The sequence below is a fragment of the Euprymna scolopes genome, chromosome 2 (assembly GCF_053919585.1).
Source record: "Euprymna scolopes isolate OS-2025 chromosome 2, ASM5391958v1, whole genome shotgun sequence".
NCBI lineage: Eukaryota > Metazoa > Mollusca > Cephalopoda > Sepiida > Sepiolidae > Euprymna > Euprymna scolopes.
This window is the reverse complement of record NC_136483.1, coordinates 15,387,342-15,401,306: the sequence shown is the minus strand read 5'-3', so window position 1 is coordinate 15,401,306 and position 13,965 is coordinate 15,387,342. Positions and strand designations below refer to the sequence as shown.

Here is a 13,965-nt window from a genome sequence, read left to right as displayed (position 1 = left end):
AATTGTAGAAACTATTGTATTGCTTTTATTGAAGGGTTGACATCATCCATCCATTCATCCATCCAACGTTTGTCCACTCATTCATCTTAGCCACCTGGTTGCTCTTCGTCCATCACAGAATGAAGCAGCAACAAGAGAGGAGGGCAAAACACCACCACAGACACCAGCAGGAAGAGGACAAAGAAGAATTGTATTAAAGAAATAAAGTTGTAGAAGTAAATGCAGTTGTGGTAATCAGTGGCCACTGCTGGTGTTGCTATGAAAATACACATCGAAGAGTATCCAGGAAGGGAGAAAGAGAGAGCAGCAGCAAAAGAGAAAAGAAATGGCATCACAAATGTTTTTTTTTTTCTAACCCCACCCCACAAAAAAATAAAAATAAAAATAAAAACGATTTTGTAATTTGAATCTATTATGTGAGTTTCTTGTAAATTTTTGGCAGCCGATCAAAACTGTCAAACGCTGATTTAACATTAAATTGTTTGATTTTTTTTTGTGTTTGGGAAAAAAAGAAAAATCTGTCTTTTGAAATGATTGAAAAAAAGATAGCAATTAAGAGTTTATGTAATTATATTTCAGACTAAACAGAAATTGTGTTGGGGGGTGGGGGATAAAACTTTTTATGAAATATAGAAGTTGCACATTTCTTGGTAATCAAGTTTTTAACATAATTTATATCTCATTAAATACTTTCATAGTCATAAGTAAATAATCCAACTGTTTTCCATTAACAAAAACCACTAACAAAGTTATCCATTTTTGGTGGCATCTCCATAAAATATAGAGTATACACACTATCCATTAAAAGGAAAAGACTGACCAATCAGCAACAGCCATTTATTTTATAGCTTTATTTCAAATACCCCAAATGGGGGAGATGGGGTTAAGAAGCACTTTCAATCTTGAATATCACAAATAACCGTGCACACTTGAATACAGAAACTAAACAAATGCATATATTGACAATAGCCTTTTGGTCAGTTACAAAAACAAATCTTTTATGAGTGAAAAACAAATAGAAATATGATCACTATTTAAAATAGCGGAGGAGAAAACTATTAATTTATCCAATTAAATAAATTAGATAAACTAATCTAAATATCACTAATGAAATATAGCTAATGTTGTCAAAAAACTATGTAGTCCTTAAGGCTCTTCAATAAACCAAAGTCTTAAAAATCATAAAACGTTCCAAAGGAGAATATAGAAATAATTTCTATTCCAACTGCAGTGAATAACAGATGAAAATATTTTTTTAGTAGATGCTCTCGGTCTAAGTTGCTAGCAAAGAAAAGAGGTGTAAAAAGAAATTATTTAAAATTATCAATAGAAGGGAAGAAAATATATTCTCGGATAAAGGAGTGGTGTCTTTGTTAGCAATGAAAATTAATAAAATCATTGTTACTGACAGTTGAACCAAATATGAACAAGGCAAATTAAGTATGTTATCAGAATTTTAGCCTAATTTAGGCAGGGTGAAGATTTAGGCATTTTGAGATTTTTTCTTCAAAAGGAATAAAAATCAAATTTCAAGAGGCTTGCCCTTTCATAAAAAAAAAAAAAAAAAAAAAAAAAAAAAATGATCAACAAATAATCATTTGAAATTTACCTCCCTAAATTGAAAAAACTATTTTGCTAGCAAGGCTCAAAAGCCGTTTTTAAATTTCTCATCCTTTCACCTAATATGCAGCATTGTGGCACTGAAGGTGCTTCCCAGATGGGAAAGTGTACAACATTTAAGATTTATAGAAAATGGAATCAGCATAGAATTAGCATGTTACAAAGTTTTCAATTAAGAGAATAAAATCTGTTCACAGTAAAATGTGTAAACATGAGAGTAACAGCAAGTTATAAAAGTGTTGTTCTCAACATGATCACGATTAGGAATGATCAGCAAAATCAGCTACCAATGTCAAAGTTTAAATCTTTGGATTTTTGAACCAATTAAGGTAAGTAAAAGAAAAATAGCTATAAAAAAAATAAAACAAAACTATGTACATAAATTGGAGGTGAGTCAGGAATAACACGGTATTGCTGCTCTGTTCAGTGAGATTAAATAGTTTAATCATTAATATTATCATGCCAAGAGCAGTGAACAAATTCATATACTTGAAAAATCTACATAGCCAGAAATTTGAATATTAGAGGGTAGGTTTAAAAATCAAATCCATTATTTCAGTGCATTTTGGTTACCTAAGAGAGTGAACCAATTATGAGAGAAAAAAGTAAAAAAGATGAAAGAAGCAACGAGAAGTGTGAAGGCACTTTGTGGAAATGAGACAGCCTGGAATTATTCCATTTGCCACTTGTTCAACATAAACAGCCACTTGATATAATAAATGGAATGGGAACAAGGATGAGATGAAAAATATAAAACCTTTTCCTGTAAGAATCTCCAGAAGTCAGTCACAATGTGGACTAGACAAATACCAGTTTGATTGCGAGTGGGGGGTGGGGGAGTTAGTTAAAAATTGAATAGCATTTCAACATTTCTGTTTTGGGTTTGTTTTTATTAAATTTTGATTTTACCTTTTATCCTTCCTCTTAATAAAAAGCAGAGAGAATCAAATAGGGTGTGTTGTTTGTTTTTAAAGTTATAAACCATCATCGACCCAGAACTTAAATTCCCTGCCTGCCATGAATATCTTTCAAGTATGAAGTGGGCAATCAGATAATTGTCAACAGAGAACATTTGACAAGGCTTAGTCTAAGTAAAACATTCAACAACAAAAATGCAAAACCCTTTCTCCAAGCGATATACTTTTTGTTTTTCAGATGAACCAAAGAAATTGGAAAAAATATTTTATCTTTATCAGGAATGTCAGATATTTTACTTTTCCATTTGTTGCCTTGACCAGTCAACTTAGGAATAAGATACAGCATATAAAATTGTGTTTCATATTTTAACAATTACAAACGGAATAATAAACTGATGTGCGTGATTCTTATAAAAAGAAAGATTGAAAAATCAAAAAGTGCCACAAACTTGGAAAATAGTGAACAATAGTTCTGGGAAAATAGGGGGGGGGGCAATAATCAGAGAAATTCAATGAAGGATGTCAATTTTAGGAGCTATCGACAGGAATCAACAGCATTTACAACACAGTAAGTAATAGTAGAAAAAGTTAACTTAAAAAAATGTTTGTCTTATCAAAAAAAAAAAACAAAATGAAAAACATTGGAATTGTTTTGTTTTTTTTTAGCACAAGTATAATATTTGTCTATTAACTAGATAACAAAATAGGAAAGGTTTTTGTGTCTATAATGATAAGAATATATAGTAAACGTGTGACCAACCAATCTCATCAAAATCTGCTGCTGCTGCTCTCCCAATTATGTGTATGAGAGAGTAATCAATATCAAAACTAACCTGCCTGGTTTTGATGAAGATGGAAAAGATATGATCATAGCAGACATCTGGTTCAAAAGTTGCTTGTTGCTGTTGTTGATATATTAAAACATTCATAGTAGTAGTACTCAGTGATTGCCCACACCCGTATTAAATGATGTCCATTCACTAAATTACACGCGTACACATGCATACATTTCCTTGGAATAGCTGCTAAAATTGTTTCATTCAGAAGATAAAATGCCTCCTGGATAGTCTCTTATTCAGACTAAGAATATCACAATCTTTTTTTTTCATACAAAGGAATCAGTGATACTCTTGACCAGTGTTTTTTGTTTTCTCTTCTTTTTTAACATAAAAAAAAAAAAAAAAACTTTTCTCCAAATTGAAAGAAGGAAAAAAGATTCCCAGATTTGTTTACACACAGAGGAAAAAAGTTCTATTTACCAAATATAACGATATGGAAGAAAAGACAAAGTTATAGTGAAGGAAGATAAACAAAAAGGTGGCCATTGCCAATCTCTTTACACATAAATTTTCACCTGAATTTTCCTCCCATCACCATAAAAAAAAAAAATGCTGAACCCAAAAGAAACAACAGCAACAACAACAGATGGATTTGTGGAATAGAAATGAAATTAATTTGTGTTTTTCTAAGTATTCATCTAATATATCAGAACAGCTGATATACAAGTAAAACTGGCCTCAGTGGAATTGCTAGATGAGGGGATGGGGGTGGGTTTGAAAATTGAAACCATCGGCAGAAGTTTTTTTTTTCTTAAACAATTCTTTCTTATAGCAGGATATAAAAAACAGCAGTTCATAAAATCGCATATGTGTGTGTGTGTGTGTGTGAGAGAGAGAGTGGGAGGGAGGGGAAATAATTACTACATTTTAAACCAACAAGATGTTTCAGAATGTCAATAGCACTTTAGTCATTGAGAAACAACTGTGTAATGAAGGTGTTTGTGTTAAAATATACAAAATGAATAATTGTCAACATAAGTATTTAAAAAAAAATGCCAATGTTAGAACTGCATAAAGTTTATACAACAGAAGAAAATTTGGGGAAAAAAATGTTGTTTTTTTAAAATGTGAATTCATGATTATTCTTTGAAACTCAAAATTTATGAAACTTATGACAATGAAGCCATTGCATTCCTGAGAAATTTAACCACAGTTGATTAATACAGTTAGTATGTCAGTTGTGTACAACAGTTACACAAACACATCTCTATTTAATATTATATATCAACAACAGTAGCAATGGTTTAAATGCGGAGTAAATAATACAAGGCAATACACAATCATACAGTGCATGGGGTAATTATGATTATGACGACGACAGGTATGATTGCTTCCCTTTTAAAGAAATATAAACTGAGGTTTGTGTGAAAACGGGGAAGCAAAGCAGCTGATTTTCTTCACCCATGAAATGTACAAATGCACCACATCTTATATTGAATATACAAACAAGAATTAGAGGGGTAGGGGAGTAATGTACATGTGTGCAAATTTTGTGCAGAAAATAAGAATTATACAATTAGAGAATAAAAAGCTGTGGTGGTAGTGGTGGAATTCAGAAACATTTCTTATAACTTGTCAGTCATCCCAATGTACATGAACCCTCAAAAGAATTCTATTCTCCTAACCATACAATTGGAAATGAAGAAAAAAAAAGGTATGTGTGAGGATGGGGTAATTTAATTGAAAGAAAGTACAATCTTTCACCAATGAAAGCAGAGATGTAGAAATTGCCTCCTCATAAATCCCCTTTTGAACAATACTAAATTATAATTTTGTTTTAAAAATAATTAAACATTAGGCATTTAACTAAATTCAGTTGGTTATTTACTTGAGACCATAAGACAAATTTAAAACTTGAAGTCCATAATCTCACAAATTTGTCAAAATGCTAAGGATGTATATACACACACAGCAACAACTTACCTGTCTTGAACAATTTCTTTGCCCTATTGAATCACAAGTCCAGGGATTGATACTGTACATTAAATAATGTTCAAATACTAGATGATAAAATATTCTATGTCAATACTTAGTGTCTGCCAAGTGAGAAGTTGCAACCACAAGAGTGGAGAGCGAGAATAGGAAGGGGAAATAACTCTAAAAGAAAAAGTAGCTACCAACTTTGCTAAAGTGTTAACCTTTCTTTAAACACCATTGGGATTAGTAAACCAATTTTATTAGAGTTGTATGACTTCACTGACTGAATGTCACATTATACGTATTTACAGAATTCATAAAAAAATAATCAAGTTAATGTTATTAATAAAGAAACTTGTTTTATCTTTGAAACTCATTTACTGCATGACAAATGTTATCATTTTAGAATCTTGCTAATAACTTTAAACTTCTATTTTTATAAACATAGTAAAAATTAATCTAGTTAGAGAAAGAAAATATGCCAGAGTTCATCGATATTTTAAAACTGCATAAAAAAATCTAAATTTTTTCAAGTACCTGACATTGTTGTGACAATATACAACTGAATGAAATTTGTTAAACAAAATTCTTTTACAAAAGATAAAGCATGTTTATATATCTAACTTTTAATTTAAAAAATACTTTATAAAAGAAAAGGAGTTAATTTTAAAATAAAATTGGTTTTATTTTGATATTAAAAAAAATTAAAATTTCATTTGATGTCTCAAACTCTGTGAAAATGCTAATTTCTCAGCAGTTACATCAGCATCAACAATAAAACAAAAGTTACTTCCCTTGTTATGCAAAATTATAAATCAACCATAATTTGAAGAATTCCATTATTTTAAATTTCATAACGATACATATAAAAACATTGAAGAGAATATCTGTTATATATGTCAATTGAATAACTTCTTATGTATCAGCACAGGTAAGATATGTACATATTGTTGATGCCTAGAGAATACAATACATAATAATAAGATTAAGTATAAGAAATGTTACATACAAATGGCATATAATTGTAAAGATTCTGAAAATGTGATCAACTTTCAATCATTTTCACAACACATAAATAAGGCTTCACAAAATAAACCATTTTCTAAAGCAATAATTTTAGTTGTATAAACTCTACTTTCACACTTTTCTTATTAAACTTATTAGGAAGATCCACATATGCCTTTATCTCAAGCTGTTAATGAGATGGAACAAATTGATATTAGAACCCATTAATATTTATCTAGCTAAAATATTATGTTCACTACAATTTTTAGGAATGTTTCGGATCATTATGGGGGAAAGTTTTCATATGTGTTTGGTCACAATGATTTGATTTGCTTTCTTAGAATAAAAATATTTCTTATAGCACTTAAAATAATTATTTCAAGGGAGATATCAAACAATTCCAAAATAATTTGTTTATAGATTCAATATAAAAGTAAACATTGATTTCCAAACAATCTTTTTTTAAATGTATTTAAAAAGTTTTAAAATATAAAAAAAAATATGAAAAATATTTTAGTCACCTAAATTGTCAATTAAAGATTAGTTTTAAGAAATAACAAGTCTAAATTATTTTTAAACCTTAAATGAGCATAAGAAAAAAATGCTACTTTTCCATTCCAGCTGTATTTTAAGACATTTTAAAGAAATAAGTTCAGCTTAAAAATCCAGGGTCATGACACAACACAAAATATGACTAGAGTTTTTTTTTCTGACTTTTCTTTTTTTTAATATATAACTACAGTGTAGTCATAAAAACAAAACAACCCACAATTCATCTTTTTGTGCATTTAAAATCGAAACTGACCCAAATCAACTTAATTGTGCTGAAATAGTACAGAAATAATCCAAGGAAAATTAGAAATATAAAAAGAAATTTACAAAATACAGTAAAAATAAAAGGCATCTATTGTTTTTTTGGTTGGTTGCACTTCATTGACAAAAAACTAATGAAAATAGATAAATGTGGTGTAACTGTTGAGGGAGTGAACATGACAGTTGAAGGGTGACTGTTAGAAGTTGTGCATAAGGTACTTGAATCATTATCATAATAGCTGCAAACATATGTAATCATTGATTCTTGATACTTTCCAAGATAAACAAAAATATTAATGTAGATAAGTTGATCTATGGTAACAACAATGAAAAGTTATATAAAATCCTCTTTCGATTATGTCACATATTTACAAATGAAATGCATGCTATTGGCTTAATTGTGAATTAAACAAAGGAATTCCAGAATTCTTCAACATAAGGATAAAAAGAGGAGAGGGATAGAAAGAAAAAGAATCGTTAAACCTACAGACAAAAGTACACTTAACAGTTTCAAATGGTTAAAATTCATAAAACAAAAAGGCTTGGCAGTGTTTCACATAGAAGATTTGATAGTGCTATAATATTTGATTAGCTGACATTTCCTTGTGTAAGGATTCAAAACTTGTAATAAGCAAAGATGATGTTGCATGTAAAACACCAACATTGCATAGCCAATAGATATGTCAAATTTGGCCAGTCAAAAATCAGACTGGTTGCTAGATTTTTATGAGCTTAGTTAACTTTCTCAGATGAGATTTGCCACAAAAGAGACTAATACTTTAATGTTTATTGTGTTAAATTCTCAATATATGTTTATGCAATAATGCTTAGACTGAAATAATAGTTTGCTAGACAAAAGATTGAAAAATCATCACATGCGTTTCTCAAACATGTTTTTATAGATATGCAAAAAAAAAAAAGAAAAAAGAAAGAAAGATCAAACTTTTTTATGCAAAAAAAAAAAAAAAAAAAAAAGATCAAACTTTTTTATGCAAAAAAAAAAGATCAAAGACCACAAACTGAATTAAGCCGGCTTACTATGTCTGTAGTAAATGGAAGCCTTTCCTTTCATTTAAATAATAAGTAGGGATTATCAAATACTATGATTTACTTGTATTAAAAAAAAAATAAATAGTTATAGATAATACAAATGGGGGGGGGGATTCTGTGAGAAAGAAGGGAGTAAGAAAAGGTTTGGAAGAAGCTGGACTCCATTTTACACTCAGGAGGAGAATGAGTAAACATGCATGATTTATATTTAAAAAATTTAAAGGAGGGGGTAAAGCACTGAGCCTGCCCAATTTATATATACCAAAACCAATAGGGAAACATTATTTATATATGCCAATATATATCCACACATACTCATTTTGTGTGTTTATATACACATGTAATGCTGTATGTATACATGTAAATATTGAAAATAACAAGCTTATATCTGTAAAAAAAAAAAAAAAAAAACAATATACATATTGTGGGTGTCAAAACTTAAACCCTATGTTTATACTTTTAGGGTCAGTTTACATACCCAGTAAGCATTACAGTATTTTGTTTTTAACTGCATAATGTTTATAAATAACATATATACTCACACACATGTATAGATACACACACAGACAAATGCTAATATTTGAGTGCATGTGAGTATATAATAAGATGATGAGGAGGGGACAAAGTAGGAAGAGGGATTGAATAACAAATTAGCAGAAAAATGAAGAAAAATAGAAAGGGTGATGAGAAAGAAGGGAAGAAATTATAAACATTGGGATAATAAAAAAAAAAAAAACAACAATGTGAATCATCCAGCAAAAGAGGCCACAAAAGTGTGGCAAAACCTTTCTTTTTAACCATTTTTTTTGTCTATGCTGGATTTTCCAGAAAGTGATAGAAAATAAACAGATCTCAATTTCATTGAGGAGCTGAGTTCGTTTTCTTTGTTTTGTTTTTACACAATTTTTTTTCATTTTTTTTTAGATTTTCATTTTTACTTTTTTGCTCTTAAACAAAACATTTTATATACTTTTCTTTGCAACACTCAATATAAAAATAAAACAATTATCCATTTCATTTTTTGTTCTATATTTTTTGTAAAGTCGTATACTTTTTTTTTTTTTTTTTTAAATTTTTAATACATTTTAATTTCTTTCTTCAAATATTTCCTTTGATATAATGTTTCAACAGTATGAAATAGGGTCAAACATTTTGTGGATGATAGCAGATCAGTTAGTGTGAAATGGACCGAGAGAATAATCCAACCACAAGATCCTTATGTAATAGTGCCCTCATCAATGAGTAATTACTCTCACTCACATGATTGGTGATCTATAAGTCTCAAGTGTAAAGTACAATGTCAACGGACTCTTGCATTTGTCTTTTTTTTTTATATTTTTTAAATCCTCTCAACCATCAAACAGGTTTGCTTGATGTTATGGCAGCAAAATACTCAGATGGGAATGAATTTTTTTATATAGACTTCAAACATGATGTAAACTATGTGCACATACACAAATGCTTGTGCACAGTCTCCCTGAAATGGATACTGCTATGCATACATCAACAGCCAAAATGGCACGAGAGATTGGTAAACCTTCACCTTTTGTTTTATTTCCCGCCAATAACCGTGCTTGGTTAAAGAGCCAAATTTCAGACTCCAAATATTTACAATACAATAAAAGTTTAAGACCACCCTGCAATTTTAGATTTAAAATACAATTGAAAACTTATTAATTAAAAACAAAACGAGTTTAGCTTGATCATCAATTTATAAATGCTGATGTTTCTAAGTAAATTAAGGAGTTAAAGTATGTCTTGTCTCTTTGCTTTCGATCACAATTTTGATGCAGTGGGCTTTGCTGAGAAAAATGGAGTATTTGTAGTCGTCTATGGAAACAACCTCTATTATTACTTCTTTAGCACTTTCAGGATTCTCTTTTACATGGTTCTTAACTATTTTTCAGATGTTCTGAATGAAGGGTAAAATTTGGGCAATTTCCCAGCCCAGTTTTATCATTTTGGTTTTAGATAAACAAAACAAAAAAAATGCTACATTAATTTCAAGCACTGGCATGAAGTATAGTTATGCATTAAACATGGGTTACTGATGAATATGCAGATTTTTCTATTGCTGCTCCTTGTAGCACCAAAGAGTTCAATGATTCTAAATTTGGATATGGCAGTCTCACTTATTTGTCCTGGTAGTTGCTTTATGGCTGGAGTCATTCTTTTACACATTTTCTTCAAGTGTCCAGTGTGGCTTAACTTCTTGGAAAAAACACAAGTTATATTGTAATCCACAGGTTCTGATCTAAATGTACATCAAAGAGAAAGAGGGTTATATCCCCCTTGCTACAAAAAGATTGAAGGGTTTCAGTTCATCTTTCGATTCCTTCCATCAAGAAGAGTTCTTTATGAAAAGCAGATGTTTGCATTCAATGAGTTATTAGCTGATATTTGTCAGGTGGGTTTGAATTATTTCAGACCAAACTTCAAGATTAACATGAAATTGTTATAAAATTTGTAATTGTGCCTTTTTAAACAGAGTTGTATGTAGCTTTTAGCAAAATCTCATTGGAGAACTTGCAGAAATTAACTTAATCTAATGGTCATCTCTAGCTTTGGTTTTCCTCAAGCAGCTACTTTAATCATTTTATTTTGTTTTAATTACACAGTGGTGTATAGCCTTATTGGCTAGAACGATTTTTATATTAATTACAAATCAACCATAACTATGTAGAAACAAAAACATCTCAGAACTTTGAAGCATGTGTTTGTTAATAATGGCTGATACAACACTATCTCCACATATTTTATACTGTAATGATTTTAAAAACAAAACTAATTTTATTCAAGCAGAGTAGTCTTAAAATTTATGATTGTAATGTAATAAATTGATACCCTCCTCCATTAGTTGACCAGGTATATTGTGTGATAGGAGAGCAATCACATGGAAAAGACGAGATAGAGAGAAAGAGTCAATTTAACAAAGAAAGACTAGTTAAGGAGAATCCTAAAATAATGGAAACAGATTTGGAAAAGTTTTAAGTTTTTACCTGTTTAACATTGTTATTCACTCAGCATTTTTGTTCGGAAGACTTGTGTATACACATACTAATTATTTTTAGAGTTATCCTAGACATTAGGCATTTAAAAAAAAAAAAAAAAAAAAAAAAAAAAAACGAAACAAGACTATAAAAATTCATTCAATTTAGTAGAAAAACAAATTTCTAACATGACATATTTTACTTTTGTACAAAAATATGCAATTGTTATGAGATGCAAGACCATTTTAATTTACAAGAAATTCTAAATATTGTATTTGTTACAATGCTTCTATGGTTATTTTCCAAATTAGAGACGAGTTTTAAAAATTCCAAACTGATATTTAAAAAGTCAAAATGTCTACAGATGTTACAAATTTCAAACATTTTTAATAAATTGATTCATGAACATTTTTTAAAAGACAATGAAAGAAAAATATTTGTCATCCAAGAAATTTGTAATTACAACAATATCTTAGATATGGTTAATGGTCTTAAAATTATCACCTAAAACAGAAAACTGTCCACCATAAACAACTTAATAATTGCATGTTCCTTGGGAAAATAATCATTAATCATGTTTGCTTCTACATTATTTTTTTTCCTTTGTCATTTCTGGAAATCTATATATTCCTTTTTAATTTTAGTTTAAAAAAAGATAGTCTGAATAACAAATGTAAAGAGTAAAAATTCCCCCAATAATAAAAGAGATTCATTTTATCTAGATTAAAAATAAGATGATATATGAAGGGAATGCAAGTTTGGAAATATGTGTATGAACATGTAAAAATGAAATATAAGCCCAATTTCCCTATTTATGTGCGCAATGTATGCTTCATCCATAGGTTGTGACATGAAAACAGATGTAAAGAAGTCTACATTTGACAATGGATCAATCTCAAGCCATTTTTCTGTTTCTTTTCTATACCTGCCAGTGCATGATTTCTAACCACATGAAACTCATCCTTCTCCTCGCTCACCTTGTTTCCAAATTCTTTTTCAGTGTCAAGAGAACTTTGATTATGCTCTACACTTTGTAAACAATTCACTCCCACACCTTCGAACTTAAAACGTTCCATTGTAACCCATAGGAGGAAGAGTCCTGATCTAAACGTAACTGTACAGCAAGGAAAAAAAGGATGTGTCGCTTGCCACACAAATTTCATTTCATGATCCTTCAATTCCTTCCACTGAGAAGAGTTCTTTATGAAGAGCAGGAAAGTCAACATCAGGTGCCGATTGTTTAAATCTGTTGAGGACATCAATGTGTCGTACACCGAGGCTGCGCAGATCCTCCACACGCTGTACAAGGCTATTCAAAAGAGTCTCCTCCTCCTTATGATTCTTGCCAACCTCTAATTTGAGAGCAGTGAGCACTTTCTCATGAAGTTTCTGAATGTCAGTCAGGTCCTTGAGCCCAGGTCGATCTGATGAGAAAAGCAGAGTAGAATATAAATTAAGGGCATCTCCAATGAATACATCATTTATATAGATAATCATATAAATAAAAATAGCACAAAATCTTAACAAAATTTCCTTCTAAAGAATTAAAAAATGCCTATATTAATGTATGATTCTATATTTAATCTCACCACTAATGTTTATATAAACATTTAATTGTAAATAACATTTTTAAAAGAGAAAAAAATCTCAACAGAAGAGTAAGTATTCCATAAATAACATGAAAGAAATATTTATGTAATTTCCAAATTGGAAAATAAAGAGAATTTTGTAAAGTAACTTAAAAAAAATTTAACTTTTCTAATTCTTATTAAGATAAGCAAACATTACGCGTTTATAGACAGGGGCAAGAGTGGAACTGGTACATAAATTACCTAAATATTGAAAGTGTGACATTAAAAAAATACACAAACCAGTCAGTATTATTGAAGGTCTATAACATTTTCTTACTATAACTACTAACATGATTTTATCAAAATATGTTTAAAGATATTTTTTAAAAGAATGAAAAAATAAATTTCCTGTTTTTTCTAAAATGCATTTAGAAAGAGATTGTAAAACACCATCAAATTAAAATAAAATTTTATTGTCAAAATTTTTATAATTTATAAGAGGAAGGATTAAAAAATTAAATGCCATCAACATTTGACCGTCTTCATGGAAAATAAAATAATAGTTGCCGATTTTGCTTTTAGAATGTCAAATTTTACAAAATCAGACACATTGTTTATCTGGTATTTTGTTATTTTTTCCCCAGAATTAAGCCACCTTATAAAACAAAATTTCTGGAGTGATATATTATTCACTGTCAAATTTTTGTATTCAAAGACAGTGATATACAAAGTCTATTGCTTTTCACTTGTATTGCAGAAGCATTGTCTAGGGAATTCCTTACAAGTTGTTCAAAAGAGATGATTTATACTGATGATTTAGTATTTTATAGTAAACAATGAATGACCAACTTAATTAAAAAGTTGGAGGAATGCTATAGAAAGTAAAAGTCTGGAAAAGAATGTTACCAACATCAAAGGATGATCATTGTTGAAAAGTCAAAAATACTATTATCAACCAATATTCTTTTTTCTTATATTTAAAACGAAGAAAAAAAAAAGTCTCCCATGAAACTGAACATTTTCCAAATTCTATTTGCATATTATCTGAACTCAAAAACACACGGCTTTTTTGTATTTTTTATATTTATTTATTTTTTTTCTTAAGTATGCAAACCAGCTTTTTAAACAAGTTAAAAATAACCAGACTTTTTCAATTTGATAAAAGTTCCATTATAGCATATTTATTATGAGGTGGAGCTGGAACGGTTTGGTTTGGTTTGGTTTTACGGCATATCAACCTTTT

General features: G+C 29.6%; 1 protein-coding gene across 6 annotated transcripts in view; it reads right to left on the bottom strand.

Moving 5' to 3' along the window:
• The window catches only part of LOC145288909 (putative nuclear hormone receptor HR3), a 938,903-nt gene continuing 924,938 nt past the window's right edge, over positions 1-13,965 (bottom strand). For all 6 annotated transcript variants that reach the window (XM_080136367.1, XM_080136371.1, XM_080136368.1 and 3 more), the window contains one exon: positions 1-12,575. In XM_080136367.1, the coding sequence (XP_079992493.1) occupies positions 12,316-12,575 (260 nt within the window). In that variant the 3' untranslated portion in view covers positions 1-12,315. The remainder of the gene's footprint in view (positions 12,576-13,965) is intronic.